At 38.4% G+C, this 20,824-nt stretch overlaps 1 protein-coding gene across 2 annotated transcripts in view; it reads right to left on the reverse strand.

Annotated features, from left to right (window-relative positions):
* Window positions 1-20,824, reverse strand: part of PBRM1 (polybromo 1) — a 53,713-nt gene that overhangs the window by 11,533 nt on the left and 21,356 nt on the right. Inside the window, exons 12-26 of one of the 2 annotated variants that reach the window (XM_009866096.1) lie at window positions 20,336-20,477; window positions 19,692-19,789; window positions 16,495-16,771; window positions 15,838-15,943; window positions 14,142-14,784; window positions 13,105-13,316; window positions 11,603-11,788; window positions 11,497-11,498; window positions 10,879-10,959; window positions 9,728-9,994; window positions 8,239-8,384; window positions 7,774-7,931; window positions 6,929-7,112; window positions 5,619-5,746; window positions 1,154-1,357 (exon numbers count right to left, since the gene is read on the reverse strand). In XM_009866096.1, coding sequence (XP_009864398.1) covers window positions 1,154-1,357; window positions 5,619-5,746; window positions 6,929-7,112; window positions 7,774-7,931; window positions 8,239-8,384; window positions 9,728-9,994; window positions 10,879-10,959; window positions 11,497-11,498; window positions 11,603-11,788; window positions 13,105-13,316; window positions 14,142-14,784; window positions 15,838-15,943; window positions 16,495-16,771; window positions 19,692-19,789; window positions 20,336-20,477 — 2,834 coding nt within the window. Of the gene's footprint in view, window positions 1-1,153; window positions 1,358-5,535; window positions 5,747-6,928; window positions 7,113-7,773; window positions 7,932-8,238; window positions 8,385-9,727; window positions 9,995-10,878; window positions 11,037-11,496; window positions 11,499-11,602; window positions 11,789-13,104; window positions 13,317-14,141; window positions 14,785-15,837; window positions 15,944-16,494; window positions 16,772-19,691; window positions 19,790-20,335; window positions 20,478-20,824 lie in introns of both variants that reach the window. The other variant, XM_009866095.1, reaches the window with a different exon arrangement.

A 20,824-nucleotide genomic window follows, 5' to 3' on the forward strand; every position in this document is an offset into this window, starting at 1 on the left:
ACACAGCTGAGTGGTGCTATATTTCTCTCCAGAATTGCAAAGAGGTAGTACTGCAAAATCAGAAAGGAGTGAGGCGGCTGAGAGTTGAAAGCATGCAAACTTCCGTGTTGAAGATCAAAGCTGCCTTTAAGTTATGAGTATGCAGAAAACCTATCAAAACTCATTTTTAAAAAGTAAAATAAGTTGTAACTTAATTGGGCAATAACCTTCCAGGGTGTTGAAACTTTCCTATGCAAACCAGCATTTTCTTTGAACAAAACTGCAACAGTTGCTTTAAAAAAATGTTTATATTGGAAGTGTTGACACATTATTAACTAAAGTGATAATTATGTACTTTGCGTGGATACGGGCTTGCTTTTAAGAATCATTTATGTTTCATTTTAATCAAATAAAGTTGAAACACAATGACCAATATCAGAAGGGCAGAAGGGGAGACCAGGGGAGGAAGAAGGAGAATGAGGGAGAAAGAGGGAGGGAGAACGGGCGAGAAAGAGGGAAGAAGCGGGAGAACAGGGAAGAACGAGGGAAGAAGAGAGAGAAAGAGAGGTCTGAAGCATCTCATGTCTATGAAATATTCCTAAGCTTACTTCAGGATATGAAACCTCTCAACAAAATTAGTTACAACTGTTGATTAACACTGAGACTGAATAACAGGTCACATTCACAGTATCATAACAGACTCTGCATCCTTCATTTTAATCTACCAGAGCTTTTTAGGACTCTAAGCACTGTTAACCAAAGAACTTCTTCCCGCTCCGCTGTAAACCTTCTTACCTTCTGCTACAGCTCTGAAGAGTTTCTTGTCCAAAATTCCCCCCAGTCCTCCTTTAAGAAAACTTTCAGAAACCATTTCTCCAACTGAACTCCAGCCCAGGGGCTTCACCCTTTACTTCTAATTTGTCCCCATTTTCTTGGTCTTTATTCATTTGGTAATTCGTGGCAAAGACATTTAAATTACCAGTTGTGCACTATGTAACTTAAACATGTTCTTTGCTCTTCTTCAGTCATCTCTCAATATGAACTTCTCTTAAGAGATGTCCATAACACAAACATAAATATCTTCTTTTAATAAACCTGTCATCTGAATAACAGTAATGAATGCATTGAGAAAGAAGAAAAAGCAGAAGAGTTTATCATCTTAGTTTTTATTTACCTTCATATTCTGCTTTCTTTGTTGCTTCCAAGTTTCTCCATTCAGTTCCTACAAGCCTGCTGAGCTCTCCAAAGGAGTAGTCTGGGTGCTGAGCTTTAATCACAGCTCTCATCTCGCTGCTAAATAAGATGTACCCACTCATGTTGATCTTTCTTTTTGATCCCTCCTTCTTGGTGCTGCCCTTAACAGACTTGGGAGTGGACTGTGAGAAAAAGCAGTTATGACCACAAGTGTACAAAACAGAAGCTTCTCGACATACAAAATTCAAAGCTGTAAGAAATAATATTTTTTAATATTCTCACATTTGTCTTGTACATATGCGCCCAAGGACCATCCAATCTTACAGCCCTTAAAAAGGAGATTGCATCTACTGATGCCTGACAAAAGCATATGCACACATGTATAAAAAGTACACAGGCAAAATAATAATAAAAAAATCACAATGTTCTGATGCTTTTCAACACTTCCACACATAATGCCACCTTTATAACTTGAGGCTTCAAAAAATTCTCAGTGAGACAACACAACCTGCTTACTATTTGCTAAAATCATTTCAAACTGAATGAGTGGACTAAGAAAGTCTAAGTAGCAAATAAATGACTAGAAGGCCAGAAGAGAATAAAAGTAATTGTATTATATCACAGATTTCATCTATTATGCTGTTTAGAAATACTGCCCACAGAAGTTGAGTACAACATTTTATTTGCCATCGAACATTTTAGGCAATGTTTCCCCGTATTTTTCTTGGCCTGGGAACCCCCATCCTCCCTGTTTTCACCTTCCACTCTTCTCGTTCCTCAATGCTGCCCATTTTGCCTGCCAGACTTTCATTTATCTTCAGTCTTCACCTCTCATTACTTAAGTAGCCATTTCTTTCCTGAAAACCCCAAAGCCTAGTTTTGCTGATCCTTGTTTACCTGCAGAACAGGTTCACATCACATTCTTAGGTTGATAAGTGAAAAAAAAAAATTCTGCTCTTTTGCTTTTCCTACCATGGATGCTCCCATTGAGAGCTCCTTTATGCTTCCAGCCATGAAAAAACAATCTACTCTGACAACCACTGGGATACCACAGCTGGAATTCCCTTTCTGAAGGCTCCTTTCACCTGTATTTGTCACAGGAGACAATAATTCACCCATACTCTGGAGGCCCACAAATGTATCATCACACCGAAACTGTAAAAACGCCCTTCTCATATTCCAAATGTTACAAATTTCTCTCATCTTGAAAAGTGTAATTGTTTCCAAATCTGGTGGAGGACAAAAAAAGGAATGATAAAACTCTATGCAACTACTTTCTTACCATCCTAAAATTCTGGCCATGTTACCACCTCCTTCTATTTGCCACTTTGACCCCATAGTTCAACACTTCTCTCCGCTAAAAACAAAGTTTCAGCCATACCAAGATGCTAAGAAGGTCTTGCTCACCAATTTAGGCCAGGTATGGGATAAACTGAGGCACACTTGTACGTTACTCCAAACTGTACTCCATTAATTTTCAAATAACAATCCACCCTTCATTTTTTTCATTATGAACCTGAAGACAACATCTGTCTTTTTGAGAAGAAACCTTCCAAATCTGTCTCTAAGATGAAGCGAAGAAAACTCCATGCAGGTTCTGGAACCACACACAGGACACACACAACTCACCCTGGCTTCTCAGGCAAGCCCATGTTGGCAGATGGAAAGTTGACAAGTCAGAAACAGGAAAATCTAACAATATATTTGGCCTCTTACACGCCTGCACTTAAATAGCTGCAAGTTTATCAGCTGCTTTTGCCTTCATAGCACTTGCTATGTAGTAAACTAATGTAAAAGCTTACCCATCAGCTTGAAAAGGCAAACAGGAATTCGAGAAACTGCAAGCATTCTCAACTCACTTCTTGTATTCTCCCTGCTTTTACATCTCCAATATGACTATTTTTAAATGAACAGAATCTTTGCCATTTCAGTCAGATAACTGCATATTCAAGTTTTAGATGCATTAAGAGAAGAAATATATCAGGAGTCCCTTTTACGCCTTTTCTCAGCAATACTGCTAAAGCAAAAAACGAACTTGCACAGCTTTTTGGTTTTAGGTTCAACTTGATTCACAGCAAACTGCAACAGGAGAGCATCATCCACCTATTTCCCCATTCCCACAATACCACATACTCACTTGTCTTGACCTTTTCTCCTTAGATGTACTAAGAGCTTCTTTGTTTTCAGAAGAAAAAAAAAAGTTTAAAAGCTCTGGGGTTTAATAGCTGTGAAATAAAACTCTCTAAGTTTAAAAGAACATGAAGAAAATATAATCCTTTTACCTCGGAGTTCTGTTTAAAAAGACACTTTTCACTTGGGACATAAGTAGAACAGATTATCTCAAGAAGAAAGTTTATTTCTGTGCTATATGTTAGTTATCTCTCCACCAGAGTTAAATTGTGCTTTGAATGCCAGCTCAGACATAATGTGTCTTTTCTTTCCAAATCAGCGCGAGGAATCTGCCAGGATACTGGTGTATCATCACTCACTACTTAGCACACATTGCTATTGATCCTTTTCAGTCTTCCTTATTTCTTGGGAAGTTTCTTGGTTTTGTTTTGTTGTTGTTGTTGTTTTTTAACTTCAGGTTCTAGACTTCAGAGTTCACACCTGTCTAAAGGTGTACACACATATGCTGGATATATCTATCGAGCCTGACTTCCACCAGTTATCCTAAAAGTTCTGAAAGACTGTCCCATTACAAACAATTTAAAATAAATAAATAACGCAACTATCGATCTGGCTTTTTAAAGAGATAGTATATACTAGTGTTTAAATAAAAGTAGTCAAGAGAATCCAAGCAAAACACAGCTATGTAGAAAGACAGAAAGCAAAGGTTAATGCTGGCAATATGCTTTCTATTTGTAATACTCTGCTAGAGTTTTCATGCTACTTATGAAATTCAGCACATTGGAACAAGCAGCAAGAAAACCTCGCATAGGAAAATGCACGTGGCGGTCTGCCCACATGGCAAAAATGAGAAATCAAACCAACCTAAGGCTTTCGATTCACACAAAATCTCACAAAAATCACAGACTGTTAGGGAGATCTTATCAATGCTTATAAATACTTAAAGAGTGGGTGTCAGGAGGATGGGGCCGGTCTTTTTTCAGCGGTGCCCAGTGACAGGACAAGAGGCACTAGGCACAAACTTGAATGTAGGAAGTTCCACCTAAACATGAGGAGGAACTTCTCTGCCTTCAGGGCGACAGAGGACTGGAACAGGCTGCCCAGAGAAGTTGTGGAGTCTGACTCTGAAGACATTTGAAACCCACACCTGGACGCCCTCCTGTGCAACCTGCTCTACATGATCCTGCTCTGGCAGGTGGGTTCCATCAACTCTTTTTCATGACATCCAGAAGAAAGTTATCTCTATCCAGGGGGTCACATCCTCTCTTCAACTACCAACGAGGCTGTCACTTCGGTCAACGTAATGCCGCAGAAATCCATACTGCTGGTTAGAGAAGTGCCTGAAAGTCCCTCCTGTTGCAGCAGCTCATCCCCACTGCCTCTTTAACGCTGGCGTTAGCTTGGATGTGGCAATGCAACGAGATCGATCAAGGGTCTAATCCCACTGCAAACCAACTTGTTTGTTTAGGTTAATTTCTAATTAAAGCAGTTACTCACTCTGCTTTAATACTCAGGTTACGTAAGCACCAGCGCTTGTAAGAAACACAGAGAGAGAAGGGAGGGCATCAGAAGTCCCCCCTTTGCAGCAATGACTCATGTTGCATTCAGGAGACATAACCACACACAATTCCGCTTTTACTTCCTGTCCATTTATCAGCAAATTAATATTAAACTTCTAGGACATGCAGTTCTTCTAGCTTTTTAACTAGTTCTTATTTCCAAGTAAAAATAGTAACTCAAGACTAAAAAAGTGATACTTTTTCCTTTGAGGATGATGCACAGCATTTTCTCAAAAATGTAGCAAAACTGTAACACCCACAATGCTACTTTTTTTCAAAATATAAGGAAAAGCTTAAAAAAAAAGTGTTAGGTAAATTGAGAACTACAACAAAAGCCTTATATCTCAACTTTATGTTTAATATAGGGACCTGATGCTTCTGAATAGATGTCACAGAAAACCTACTAACTAGAAATAATGCTAACACATCACACAAAAATGTACCCTAGGTTTTCATCAACTGAACAAGTTCTTTTAAAAACATTTTAATATTATCACCCGGATTATCGTATTGGATATGCCAAAGCTGTTACATGTAATTTAATTCCACAGACTTGTAAAACTGAAGTGTAAGTTTCTTCTGTCTGCAGGATAAAATATGTTTCTTTGTTTATCTGAGATGGGGAAAGAAAGTGGAATACAAAGTTTGAAGGTTTCTCAAGGAAGGTCCTTACCTGTGGTGGAGTATAAGGCATTATATCCAATTCACTAGCTAACGGGGTCTGCAGCTGAGGCATAGAAGGTGTTTCAGTCATATCACCTTCCTCTTCTCCCATCTCTTCCATGTCCTCATCACCTCCTTCCAGCTCAGCAAATTTCGCTTCTAGCTGCTGAATCTTCTTTTCCAGTAGTGGAGATGGTTCTTTCTGAGGAACTATGGGTTTTCTGAAAGGTGAGGAGGAAGACAAAAAGCAGATGAGAACACACTCATACTGTACAAGAGACAGCATACATTTTTGAGGAGAAAACCAACTTTTCTTCTTTTATCACTGAAGAACAGAACGAATGATGACTCAGCATGCACCTGTGCTTCCTTTCAGAACACAGCAGAAATTCAGTGTCTACGGCCTATGTTTCATTTCAGTCAATTGTTTGAAGGACTTTTTTTTATTTTTTGTGAGTTAGAAGGGAATTTCAACGCAGCAAACGTCATTTCTATGACAGAAAGCAACTAACACCACATCTTCCTTAAATTTTACATTTTAGTTAAGTTAGAACTTAATAGTTTAATTAATATCAATGTCCACCAACTGGAAAGGTATTTGTTACCCATAGTGAGGACTTCAGTATTTTAAAGACATCCAAGAGAATTTAGCAATCTGATACTGTAACATCTCTTCCTAAAGTGAGAAGATAAAAAAAAAAAAAGGTATATTCATGGTATTAAGACTATGAAAAGACCGACATTATCTGAACTTCTTCCCAAAAGCATGATTAGTCCAAATTAATTTTCTGCACCTATGACTTTTATCTATCTGCTGTATCTGGCTTGGATGGAGTTAATTTTCTGTGTAGTAGTCTGTGTGGTGTTGTATTTTGGATTTATGATCACAACGATGTTGATAACACAGAGATACTGTTGTTACTGCTCAACAGCCATCAAAGCCTTTTCTTTTCCCTGCTCTGCCTGTCAGCAAGCAGACTGGGGCTGAGCAGTAACTTGGGAGGGGAGACAACCAGGACAGCTCAGTCAGACAGGGACAGTCCATACATATGGCATTGTGCTTAGCCAAAAAAATCAACTGGGGGAAAGGAGAAGAAAGGGGTTCTGGTGTTTGCCTTTCCAAGTAACCATCAGCATGCTGAAGCCCTGTCTTCCAGGAAACAGTCAAGCATCTGCCTGCCCACAGAACACAGTGACTTAATTCCTTATTCTGCTTCACCTATTAAACCATCTTTATCTTGACACAGTAGTTTTTCTTCCTTTTGCCCTTCTGATTCTCTCCCCCATCCCACTGTGGGGGAGTGAGCAAGTGGCTGGGAGAGAGCTTAGCTGCCAGCCAGAGTCCATCCAACACAATACAGAAGACTGCTCAGGTGACCCCCTCATTCTCATCACATTTTTACCTAAAATAGTATATTTCATCATCTACAACTTTCGCCGAGAGTGAAAACCTCTTCAGCCCTTTAAATTTCTTCATTTGTTTGTCGCTTTCATTGTAGCGGCTCTCGCAAAGAAAAACATCGTTTTCGGAGATTTCTGTTGGTCTGCAGGAGAGGAAGTCTTTGAATGACAGAACCACACACTTCCCTGAAGAAAAGAAAGAGCTGGATAAGAAGGCAGCCACACTTGCAGACCTTGTGCAAAAAGTGTGGAAACTCAAGTTTTGGCCAGTCTCTCAAGTCTGGAAGATTCCTAGAGCTTGGTGAACTATGGAAAACACATCAAATGATACTCTTATTCAATAATGCCATTCGAGAGAAACGCGCACAAACTTAATGCAGCTTTTGGGTTTTTTTAAAATAAGAAAACCGGTAAAATACAAAACACCCTTATCACCTGTCAGTGAACTAACTACATAACTACAACATAACTACAAAGTAACATACATAGTCATCATTTTACACAACAAATCAAATTTCAATCTCCTTCTGGATCAACTTTCCATACTTGAATAACTACATTAAAAAGTGAGAATAATGAAGTATTCTGTTCTCTGGCTGTAGACAACATTCACCTTGATACCATACATGTAATTCCTTTATTGCGAGAAATCTTCCTTATAGTGAAAAATCTCACCACAGGTCCCAAAGACAAGAATGCACATTAGAAATGGACTGAATAATCTCTCCTCCTCAACTCAATATAGAAAACCCACATACTTGGAATCAAGCCTATACATAGCCATAAATCACCTGATTTTGTATAGGAAAAGAAAGTGTCCACTGGATTTAAAGTTGTTAATAATTACCCAAAATGCAAGTCATCGGACAGGTCTCCTCCAAGTTACTCAAAAACACTTCCTTCTTGTAGAACATTTTTGTTGGTTCATGTTCAGTTTCTTCAGGATGTATAAAGATTGGACCAAAGAAATAGGCAGCTCCATCTCGCACCCACATCTTTTCAATTCTGGAAAGAAAACCAAACCACCGACATAAACGAAAAGGCCATCCCTCCTAAATGAGACAGCTGGTTCCACTAGGCTGTTCAGGAAGACTGTCAGTAAAAAACAAGTAGAGAAGAACAGTTAATTTCAACTGTATGATCTTCTTATAAGGCAGCTAAAATCCTTCCTCATTCTATTAAGACCTTGTAGCATTTAGCTTCAATTGGAAGACTTTTTTTTCCTATGGCCTTTTACACCTTTTGCAACAACCGGTCTTTTGTCCAAGTTATTTTTATAGATACAAACTGCAAATAAAGAAGTTGCACCTACCTTCCAACTCGAGGTCGCACTAACCCATGTGATTTAATGAAGACACAGTCCCCAACCTTAAGCCACATATCGTTGTAGCAGAGCTGTTCAAAGTAATGGCAACCTGGTTCTCCATTGGACATTTCTACTGGAACATCTTCTTTGTCCTGCAGAAAAATATGCATTTGGAAACTTGTGGAAGAAGGAAAAGGTAACACATAAACACATATCTTTACATTACCAATAACAGCTAAACACTAAGCAGAGCTGTACATGTGAAAGCAAGGGGCCCTGAAATTTAAAAATTAAATAGCAAAGCCAAACATACTCTCCATATATGTCACAAGCTCTTATTTCACAAGGTTGTAATTTTGCCAGAACAGTAATTTATGGTTCTCTTTTTGTTCTGCTCTTTCAAAGTCAACTGGCCAAGCCAAGCCTTGTCAGCTTATTTTGATGGTTTGTTTTAAAGCACATAACATGCTTAAGAGGCAAGAATTGTGTATATGGCCAAGTTACCACACACAGACGTTAAACGATTTGACTCTGATATACAAAAATAAGAACACTCCATCTATTACTTGCAAATTCACACCATTTGCCCTATTTAATTTCTTACTTTTTAACCAAAACTCATATTGTGTCTCTTTTGACCTTTTAGTATAGGATATAAGAAAGCCAGTGAAAACACGGGATATCTCCCCAAAGTGGGGAAGAAAAAGACCCTACAAGTTTTCATTCTCTTAGTAAAACTAATTCCTTCTTTTGCTTTGATGTGAATAAATACAATTATATATACTAAGCGTCTGATTAAAGATGACAATGTGTGCAATGGGTACTCTGTTCTGGGGTTCTGTTAGAGAACTCAATGTGAAGTGGATTTATTTTATGAATTTAAGTTAATTTTTATGACTCTAAATTTATTTTAGATAAATTTAATTCTATTTAATTGAATTTAAAACATTCATTTAAATATATTTCTTTTATTACTATAAACACAATCCACCGTTTTCCCCAGTATATTAGGTAGAAATATTCTTAAGCATTTCAACGATAAACGACTATCAACCATAAATAGGTTACAAACAACAGAATATTATGTAGTGCTTACTGCTGCCTAGCTACTGACTATTTTACTGAAATACTACATAATAAAGCATTTCAGCATTGCCACGAACTAAAATTAGACTTTGAGTTCTACTGGTTCTTAAGGCTTAAGGGAAGCTTTACAGTAAAAGTGTGATCTTCTTTCCTGAAGTGATAAAAAACACAGTGCAGCCCCTGCCCATGATCACAAGAAATCAGTTGTAGATTCTAGCAGATAGGTACACTTTTATTTTCTGTTTAGTCTTTTTATATTTTGTATTTATTTACAAATGTTATAACGTAATTACAACGGAAACATATTTGTTTATATTTTATTGTGTATGGACGCTGTGAAGTCATGAGGGCTCATATTTTGCCACTTTCTGTCAAACACAATCACTGTTCCACTTGTTACCTTACATACCTTTTCAAGATGAAGAATACTTTCTCCCACCTTACTGTCTTCCAATGACTCAGAGTGTTTCTCCTCATCTACTTTGTCTGTATTGGCAAATACAGAAGCAACACGGACCACAGGCAGGGGCACGTCTCGTGGGACAAACCTTACAGAGCTTACAGGCATAGTCCACAGTTTAATCTTTTTAAAAGACTTTGTCTTCGCGGAGTAACGTGACTCACAGACATAGACATCCTCATCTCTGAAGTTTTCAGGACACAATTTAAAATATTCCTGCAGATTCAAGAAAAAATATGGAATATTTCAGCAACACACATAATCCACAGACACAGTGAACTCTCACAGTTCTTGGTTTTTTTCTGTTTTGACCAAAGCCACTTTTAGACTAATAAAGCCTGAGTTCTATTCTTCCAGTTCAACATCCAAGTTGTATTAAAAACTAAAAGCCAAAACGAAGACATCCCATCCTTAGAGAATCTACATTCAGTTGAGGTTGTCACATGAGAAAATGGTTTACCAAAATGGTACATTAACAAGTACAAGATGTGCAGCCTAAACGCACCTCTACAAGATTTCTGAGCTTTGATCTGGGAAGAGAACACGATCATCAAGGTTGGGGGGGCAGTTACCTCTGTGCTCACTGACACGTGACTGCGATACCCATTCATGCACTCGGCAAGGGCAGCACCTTGTTCCGTACAGACTGCCTTCAAAAAACTGGTGAGAGAGTTATGTTGCAAACAAGCTCAAAAACTCCAGCACAAGGGTGACGTGGAATCAAACTCGAGACAGAGATGAAAAACTTCATCCCCTTGCCAAGCCACTGAAGCCTCCCTCTCTACCAAACCTAAATCTATACGCTTTGTGGGAACCTTTAAAACGTTACGTGCAAATTCTCTACTACATGCTCTGAAAAAACCAGTTAGCTAATTATCTAATAAGCGTATGATTCTACAAACAAAGCAGCGCTGGGAAATGCCATCACTTGGATGAACTATGTATTTCACAGAGCAAATTAAGAGTACAAACAGTACACAGGAGTAAGTCCTATTTTGTTTAAGTACTAGTAGAATGTTTCTGTGTCAGGGTGTCTACAGCTCTTCAAGAAAACACAGAAAACATATTTCCTTAACAAGTTAGTCTGAACAGTGTCTCACCTTGACAAACATGACCACACATTTTCCTAAAATTTTGCTAACAGGAACCTTATTGTAATAGTCACTTTTAAAAACTTCTTTCTCCAAGAATTTTCGTGTTGCAAGATGAAACGTTTCATTTGGTCGATAAAACCAACAGCCGTAGAGCCACTTCTCTCCTAAAACGGATGGCGGGGGGGGGAAAGAAAAAGTAAAACGCATGTTGTCCAGTGCAGGAGCAAGAAAAAAGAACTACAGACAGACTGGTTAATCAAATAGCCATGCAGTCACTTATACTGAAGCAGAGCTGTAAATTTGGCCTAGGAAAAGCAAGATTTGGCTCAATTCTGAAATTTAACAACAGCAACTTCTGAAACTGAGTTCTATAGAACATTTTTAGTTAAACATGCTCAACTTTGGTTCAGATTTCTCAGCACAGAAAAAACCACATATGTTCTTCTGCACTTCAATTACAAGGAGCTCATCCCACTTTGAAAAGCCTGTTCTCTGAGATGCTTACAGTTTGAGGGTAGGTAAAGATGAATAACTGATGTGCTGATCCAAGAGTTCTCTATTTGCAATATTCTTTGGAACAGAGCAACTCGGAAACAAGAAAAATACTCACCAGCCCACATATACTTCTGCAAATAAAGTAAGATCCACACAGAAAAAGCTCAAACCTGAGGTTTTAAATAGCAATAAGAAGTTTCACCATATTACTTTCCTATAGCAAAGTCATCCTTACCAGCTGAATCTTCCCACAGCCTCTCAATACAGACTATGTGGGGCTGCAAATTGGCTTCAGCAGGCTCCACATACACATAATCTCCTACATGGTACATGCTGTTCTTGAAGCTGCAATCCTGGCTGTAAGTCCGATGCAAGCTTGACAGCCCAGCTGATCCAGAAGAATCTTCACTCTTTTCAGCTTCTTATTTCAGGAAGGGGAAAACGGATGTTAGTAATGCCACGTTTCCAAGATAGAATCATGGAATGGCCTGGAAGGGACCTTAGAGATCACTTAATCCAACCTCCATGTCATGGGCAGGGACGCCTCTCAACTAGATCAGGCAACACACGGGGACCGAACGGGGATCGAACCTGCGACCTCGGTGTTATCAGCACCACGCTCCAACCGACTGAACTAACCGGCCCCCATTAGCCAAGATTACTGATATGAAAATCCTCACTCTTTCTGAGTGCAGACATGCCATGTGCAAGAATGCCACATGGTACCCAGTGTGTTCCTCTGTCATGGACTTTCAGCATGAAGGGAGGGTTTAAGCATGTTTTGTGCTGCTGAAAGTTGGGCTTCCTTTCTTCAGCTGAATTTTACTGAGCCCTCCCAGTGAGTGAAGTGGAACTCTATGACAGCACTAAGCTGAGAAGCCTTCAGAAAGGCACATTTCGCTTTCTTTGGGGTTTTTAACTCTCAAAGGAAGACAGAAAAAAGGGCATCACAGCTGGTTGTCCTCTTAAGATACTGAGCCTGGCTGAAGCAACCATACTGCTGGGGACATCAGTGTTATATGGGAGGACGAACCATGTTAGAAAGACAACTCAGTGCCAGAGAGCTAACTGCTCTGCTCCCATCTGCGGAAGAGAGCAATCAGAAAGCTTTACTCATTCCCCTAGACATGCTCCACAACAGTTACATGGACAGGAACTGCCAGGAACTGTGAAACTTTGAAGACTTTCAGAGTAGGTTTCTTGCCTGACGAAACAGTGCAAGCCCCTTTCTCTTCACACTCATGGTAACCAAGTAAGAAACACAAAAGGCTTACTTATGTATTATTTCCTTAGCAGCGTTAAAAGCACAATCACATACAATGCCATCAGCACCTCAAGAGACCAGTATTTGCTAAAAAGGAAACGCCTAAACGTCAGTTGGAACAGTCACTGCTAAGTTCATTATGAGCAGAAAGTTGTAGTAAAAAACTGTTGTTTTATTTTATAATATCCTCAAAATAAGACTACTGGTACCCCAATGCCTTCCAATCAAAGAGTTTACGCAAGGATAGTGTCTACCTACATCTCTTTCTTAAAAGCCATCTAGCCTGGCTAATAAGGATAAAAAATAAAAGAAATCTCTCATAACTTTGAAACACAAGACCTTTGGTGGTCAACTAGACCTTTAAGGTCCCTTCATTCAGCAGGCAAAGTTTCAGCTACAGCAGAGCATAGATCATATGCATAGATACATCTGTTAATTAACACATTTAAAATTAATTAAAAGAAAGCAGCTACCTCTCTTCTCCTCCTCTCTTTTGAGCTTATCCTCCTCTATTTCTTTGGGCAGCTTTTCCTTCTTTTCCTTTTCTACATCATTGTGAAGATGTTTGGTGGTATAGCTGAGGGCTGGTGACAGAAGAATCTCTCCATTTTTACAAAGTTCATCTCGAATTTTAATAAAGAACTGCTGAAGTTCAACTGCATCCTCGTAAATCTCCGAATCAGTCCTGTACAAAAACACATACAACAGGACAGAAACTTAGTTTGTGTAGAGTCAAAGAGGATCCCAAACACATATCCATCAATTGCCACGCTCAGTGATAAAACAGAAGCTTCACTCTACCAATGGATATGTGTGCTTACTTATCAGAAGCAGCAGTAGACACTGGCTCCACTTGCTACGCTGTCGTCAGTTTGTATTACAGTTCACCCAAAACACCAGTTCAAAACCACCCGAAAAAACAAAAGGTAACCAGTTGTGACCAAAACTACTTGCCACTGGACCTCTACAATCTGTTAACTTCCGAAAACTTAAGTAATAGCAGTATTATTAAAAAAATTGACTTATACTCCTGTTAGCAGATGTTTTAATATAATTTCATACCTCCTCCCATTCAGAGTCAAGAGCTCACCTGCACATCCAAAAGTGCCCTACTCAACTCAAGTAAAACATTGCAAGAAGTTGCAAGTGTTCATAGTTTTTGTACAATATTACCATAACTCATACAGTAATCTGCTAGTCAGGCAGTCAGTGAAGAACTCCTCCTCTTCACTTTTTCATTTTGAAAGTTAGCATAAATCTGTTTTTTGAGTTGTGCCTTTGGAAGATCAAAGTCAAAATTATCTCATGGCAAAAACTTAAGTTCTTCCTTGTTTTTAAATGAAAGTACATATTCTGCGAAAGACTGGGTAGAGTTTTTGAGATTTAGTTTTCTAAATGCTCATACCAAGGAAAGTAAATATCTTAAAAAAAGTCTGCCTTTGTCTAACTTTAACATGCAGAAGTCACATGATAAGACAAAAGATACTTGAAAAATAATAGCTTTGCTCACCTGTTCATTCTCCTTGCCCTCTCCAGCACCTCAAACATATTCTCTTGGAACAAGTCCAATCTTCTGTAGCGGTTATTTTCAACATTTTTTCGGATAATATCAAAAGTCAGAGGAGGTTTATTTGGAAAGTTGGGATCAACTGCAGGAATCTCGGCTAAGGAGTCACTGTAGCATCTGCCTTCATCATCCTGGTGGCTCATAACAGATACAAAAAGGTTATGGATAAGTTCCTGAATTAGCAAAGTGACATTGGGCACATGAGAATCCTCATCTCCTTCTATTTCTCTCCGAGTTTCAAGCAAAACTTTATGCAGGACCAGGGCATCTTTATAAATCAAAGACTCTGGCTCGTTATATGTGCAAGCGTTATTGAACATCATGACAAAGTCCTCTACCATGGAATCAATATCCTGGTATTTATTTGCCATCATATGACTTCTGATCTTCTCCATGTCAACGGGCTTTTTAATGGTGACGTAATAGTCAGGAAGTTCAGACCGAGATGGCAGCCTCAAGAAGATGGCACTCAGTCGCCTGCCCCGTTTATCCGTGTAATTCTTCACTGCCTCATACACCTCGTTCAATTTCTGTTGCATTGGAGTCATATATTTCGATTTTTTAGGAGAAATGCCACTTTTTCTACCTAAGCAGACAAAAAGAAAAAAAAGAAAAAACCCAGTTATTACAAAACCAGAACTTGCACACTTCTTCGTCCATCTCCTTTCCACTGGAGAATTCCTTATCAAATTACTTTATTCTGTGAGCAGAAGACTCACAACACGGAGCCCATTCCAAATTACAGCTTTGCAGGATTCTGCTAGCACGAAAATTAAGCATTCTAAATATTACTAGATTCCTTTATGACAGGTTTATGCCAAATTAGAGAGGATTATTACAGGTAAAATGTAAAATGAGGCCTTTCAAGGGATTATCAGTCCGATCAGCTTTTTGATTAATTCAGGATCTCTATTACTGTACTGCATAATCTCTGCCTCTGAATTCCCTATCACCTGTACCTTACCCAAGAGCTGCACGTTCCTACTTCCCAAAGGGCTGTGTACAGTTATTTCCTTTAAGCCTTTCCAGGCCATTTTATCCTCCATTTGCTAAGTTCTGAACACGTATTAAGCAGACATAAGATATGAGTGGTAGCAAAACTAGTTTGTAAGGGCAACAGCTCTGGGAACAGACATTGTTTAGAAATTTTACTGCTGTGTTTTTCATGGTTTTCAATAATTTTCCAAATAAAGCTCACATTTCTTTTATCATTTTGTGGCAACCCCAGACATTGGGAAATGAAGAGCTTCACTCAGTTTGAGAAGCATCGTACTTGTAAGCAATCCCAGTAGCACACATTAAATGTGCTAATGAAGTGTCACTGAACACATAATGCAGCATCTGACATTTGGAAATCACATGACTAAATGTCAGTCACACCAATCATCCCCAAGGCTTTTTTCTTTCTTCATTCTAACTTACTTTTCTCAGAAAACGCTATATAAAACAACTAAATTCTATTATATGCACATATAAACTCATCACTGCTGTCACGATTTTGAAAATACAATTCTATTTTGCATGCCAGTGTAGATTTGGAGATCATGTCTTCTATTCTAACAGGAAGATATGTTAATCTGCATTGTTGGGTTTTCCTAAGTGTTGAAATGAGACACAGCGATGTATGAGGCGGCCTTACTTAGCTTTAGTTTAGGGGATGCAACATCATCATCTTCAGCTAGTGGTCCCAGTTCTTTCCTTTTTTCTTTAAGGATCTTTTCCAGCATATGGGCATCATTGTATACCTATCAATCAGTAAAGTAATCAAAAAACAAAACCAAGGATTACTGTGTTTAGACTAGTTTAGAACTAGCCCCCAAGAAACATTTAAATGTTAGTCGGAAAAAGCTTAATGCAAAGCCAAATATTAGATTAAAAATAACGGCTTATTTCTCAAATGTACACCTTTAATAGACTTACACAGGTAAGCAGAACTGATGAGCACCATCCAAATCAGGGAGATATAATCTTGAGAATAATAATGAGAATTTAGTAACCAGTTTATTTTTTTAAAACAGACTAGGAAACATTCAGCTGACACTCTTTGTAGTGGAGGAACAAGTTTAGCTAACAGGAAATAAGTCTAACCTTTGCAAAGGAGAGGGTTGCTTTTCACATTTATACAACTACAGATGAAGACAGAATTTAAAACACCAGCAGGAAGAAAAAAATCATAGTTCTATTTTAGTTCAATAAACTATCATAAATTACATAACTATCAAAGTTAAACTATCCTAACATAACTTACATGCCTGCAAAGAAGCAGAGGGATGTGACTGCAAAATCAGAACAGTACCTGGGAGCCTTCCTCATTATAATGTCTTGCATTTCGGAACATGAGCTTCATGTCTTCAATCATGGCTTCTTCTGCTGGGTACTTATCATTGCGGATGTTGTGTTCTATCATTTTCAAGTCCATCGGCTCCAAAATAATTTTATAATAGTCTGGATAGTCCTTTTTGGATGGCTTAACCATAAACAGGTCACAGAGTCGTCTGCCTGTGCCTGGTTCTCGAGCTTCCAGAACTGCGTTGTATAAGATCTTCATTCGTTGCTTTCGTATATTCTTTTTACTGTTAGGTTAAGGAGAACAACAAAAAGGAAAAGAATAAATGCCCAGGGCTCTTTTCTCCACTTTCAACATCAATATGAAAATTATATTATCCTCTATCAAATAAAAAAACCAACAATCACCACCTGAACACATGCACAAAAAGTTTGACATTAAGAGAGCATACGAGAAGCATAGGGCCATTTGCAAATAATGACAGTATCATAACCAGCAGGCTGCTAAATAAACACGAAACCAACTTTAAGATACGAATTTTCTCTCGCTCACTTTGAATTGAAGTGTTCTACAGAATAAAACAAATAACTAGTTTTCAAAAGTGCAAAGGTGAAAAGGAGCTCTAGGCACATTCCAGTCAGAGAGAAAACACATCAGTCAGGACTAAGTATCTAAATCCAAGACCTCGAGACCTAGTGCAAAGAGGGAAAAACCCTTCAGCCACTATCTTCATGACTGCTGCTGCATACAGAATAGCAAAGACCTGAGCTATTTATCTCAGAGTAACTCTCCATCTTCTTCAGTACCATATACAAGAAAATAAGGACATCAAGAAAGTAGTAGAAAGAAGGGTCTGAATTGCTCACATATCTGCTAACCAGTCAAATGAACTTACAAGACAACAAAGCTCACCAAAATTGCAAAGCCAGGTGGAAAATGGCCACGTACATGCTATCAACACAAACATTATAGTCATCCCATGGGCAGCTACTACTGTTGTCTCAAGGAATCTGAAGCACAACCAAGACACAGCTTATCGGGAAAACAGTTATGCACAGCTCCCTGTACGTACACTACACGGTCTATAAGCAAATCAGATAAGGAAGAGGAAAGTTGGTACCACTGATGTATAATCTCAGCTCAGATATCCCGGCACTCTTTGAAACACACACTCTGCAAAGAACTTTTAAACTAGCTTCTGAACTGCAACCTCTCTAAGTCTCATTCAAGAAGCTGTAACTTGGACTTTATTACCTGTATATATATTATTTATACATATCTTTGACTATATTATTTGACAACAACATCAGAAACTATTTTCATTTGCAGAATGTGCAGAATATCACTGTGCAATTTGCTAGAAATCAAATCGCATCATAAGATTTTCCATCATCTGGGTCTTTTCCTCCTACATTTAAATTATACCTAATCCAGCATAGCCTCCCACCTCAGATACCTTGCTGACCTCACCAAGGTAACTAATGAAAATTAATGACACAACATGTGAGAAAATTCAAAACGTATCTTCTATAGGTTAAAAACTTTTTTCTGCCTTGTCTTCACTGCTGGAAACTGTGTCAGTGGTTTGCACAAGCAGATGTCAGAAGAGCAGTGTCAGAAGAGAGACACACTTCCAAATTCCACACTTGAACATGTTTTCAAGATTTAACATTTAGTTCAACGAAAGTAGCTAAAAGCAAACCCAAAGTAGACATAGTAAAAGGCCTGCCTATATTCGAGATTCAGGTCATGCATCTGATACATAAAAGGGGACGTTCAAATAACTTTCTTCTATGTCACTATTATTTTCCCATCAGGATGAATTTTGCCTGGGTTATTAGTTTCCTTTTTCAGCAGCATTTTGGAATTCTTCTCAGTGAACACAACTTTTTCTTCTGCTGTTTTCAGATGGCAAGGCCTGACAGATTTCTTTTCTTTCAAGCATTTTGGTATTCTCTTGCATCAGGTAATCAGAAGCAACACAGGGTTAAAAGGACACTGATGACAGTTTGGCTTGCTTGATTAGGTTAATACTTCTCTTTGAATCCAAACATCAAAAAACTAGCAATCTTTACAATTTGTTCCTTCCTGATCTTCAGCTGGCACTGTGGCCCGTCCTACCATTCCAGTACATTTCTTCTTCCTAGCATCCCAATTGTATCACCCCGCTAAACCCACGTTAACATTTTATCCCTGCAGATTTTTCTTCAGTGAATCTTTGCTCTATTTCACTCCCTTTTTTCGCCCACAACTGCTGTTATTTTGACAAAACAAAGAACTAAAAGCACGGGAAGCTCAAGGTCATAAGCAACAGTAAAGAAAGACGCTGAATTAGTTTTACACTGGCAATTGCTACTATAGTAATAATATTATCAGAAGTTAGAACTTATTTCAAATGATATCACAAGGCAGACTAGAGAAACTATCACTTGTTGGAATGAAATGCATCACCAACATTAACTACACAACAGCTGTCACTGTTAAGGAATACTTTCCATAAACCATCACTGTTGCTCACTAAAAGAGTATATTTTACATCATTGTGAATTTTGTTTATCTCACAGTAACCAGAACAATCAATCTATTACACTCAATTTGTCAAATACCCTCTTTGGCCCAGGCACTGACAGATCAGCAAGCCAAGAGTACAAATTCAAAAGGGAGACAGAAGCCATCCTCTAACATTAATGATGAAAACTCCTCAAGCAGAATTCAGGTCGTGGAAAATGAAAGGAGATACCAACAAATAAAAATATTGGTACAATATTACCATAAACTTTCAAAGAATTTATCCAAATATAGTGCTAACTTGAATTATATTCTGAAATTGCTACTTGAATTACATAAATAGTCATATATTGGAGAAGCAGCAGAAAAGAAGCAAGAGTTGCTAACAAACTGTGAAGACAGTCTGCAGGCTAAATAAACACAAATAAATCCCCTGAAATCTAGTGACAAAATTACCTAATTCAGTGCAACTATAGTGTCTGTGCCACTTACTAAAGTTACGTTGACAACTGCCAACTAACAGACTAAAAATGGAAAACAAAGTCAGCAAGTAGTTTTGAATTAACAACACCTAATGTGGTTAACTTTCAAAATTACAAATCCTCACATGAATGCTACAAACCATGGCTTAATATTCTCTTTTAATTAATAAAAGACATAGCAATGTCATGGTCTGCAACAACTACAAAAGTGCGTACCTTTTCCTTTTTGAACTTCCAGTATCTGATGTAGCAGAAGAAATCATACTGTCTCCATCCTCAATATCATCTCTCCTAGCAAGTTCCTTCTTCTTTGCCTGAAGAGAGAACAAACCTCTGAAGCTACATTGACTGCTGGACTTTTCCAATATCAAACATCAGAACAGATCAGATGCACACAGAAAGATGCAACTATGCATTTTGAGACTAAACCACCATCAAAATACTTCCAGTGATTTACTTAATATGAGTTGGCTGACATAAAATAGCGGTATAACTCTTTTTAACTGTCAAGAAGAAATTTTGAGGAACCAATTTGAAAAAAAATTCCATTTCAGACTCCAATACTTAGCTGGAACATTTCGTTAAATCTGAAGTGTTTTAGCATCCTCCAGTTACCTGCAAACCCTTAAAAAAATCCCTTATCATCAATTTTCTCACAATTTATGTCGTGCCATAGTAAGGAATACAAGTTACCAAAAGAAATCATAGAAAGCAGCAGGTATGGTAAAGAAAAATCAGCCTATGAAGAGTATCATTCCCATACTTCCCGCTAACCAGGGAAATACTACTGCAAAAATATTCATTACGGAAATAAATTCACACATGAAATTATATCCTTTTAATTGTTCTACTCCACATACCTGCATAACCTGCTGCATTTTCAGTACTCTCTTATAGATGGCAGAATTGGGAACATTGTAGCGCTTGGCATTTTCAAACATCAAGTTCAGATCAGCCTCCAACTGATCTAAAGTTTCATACTCGTGGTTCTTCAGTTTGGTTCTGCAAAAGAGAAATGTGCATTGAAAACAGTTCTTTAACATTTTCATGATAAATCAATATCCAAAGAGCTCTAATCATGGGAACGTGTTTTCTTTTTCTGACACTCCAGTAACACCTTCCAAATTGTAACTACACCAGGGAGACATACCCCTCTTCAAGAATGATTTTAAGAATTCTGAAAGCTGCCCTCTTGAAAGCTGTGCGGACCAAAGTCCGGTTTTCATACTTGCACGAGACGTGGTACGGAGGAGGCAGAAGCACAACGTGCTGGGACCATCCCAGTAGCTCTCAGTTGTGACCTGCAGGGCCTGGGTATGGTGTCAATACGACACGTTAGCTCCACGCAG

This window comes from Apaloderma vittatum, unplaced genomic scaffold, assembly GCF_000703405.1.
Source record: "Apaloderma vittatum isolate BGI_N311 unplaced genomic scaffold, ASM70340v1 scaffold1023, whole genome shotgun sequence".
In the NCBI taxonomy this organism is placed as follows: Eukaryota; Metazoa; Chordata; class Aves; order Trogoniformes; family Trogonidae; genus Apaloderma; species Apaloderma vittatum.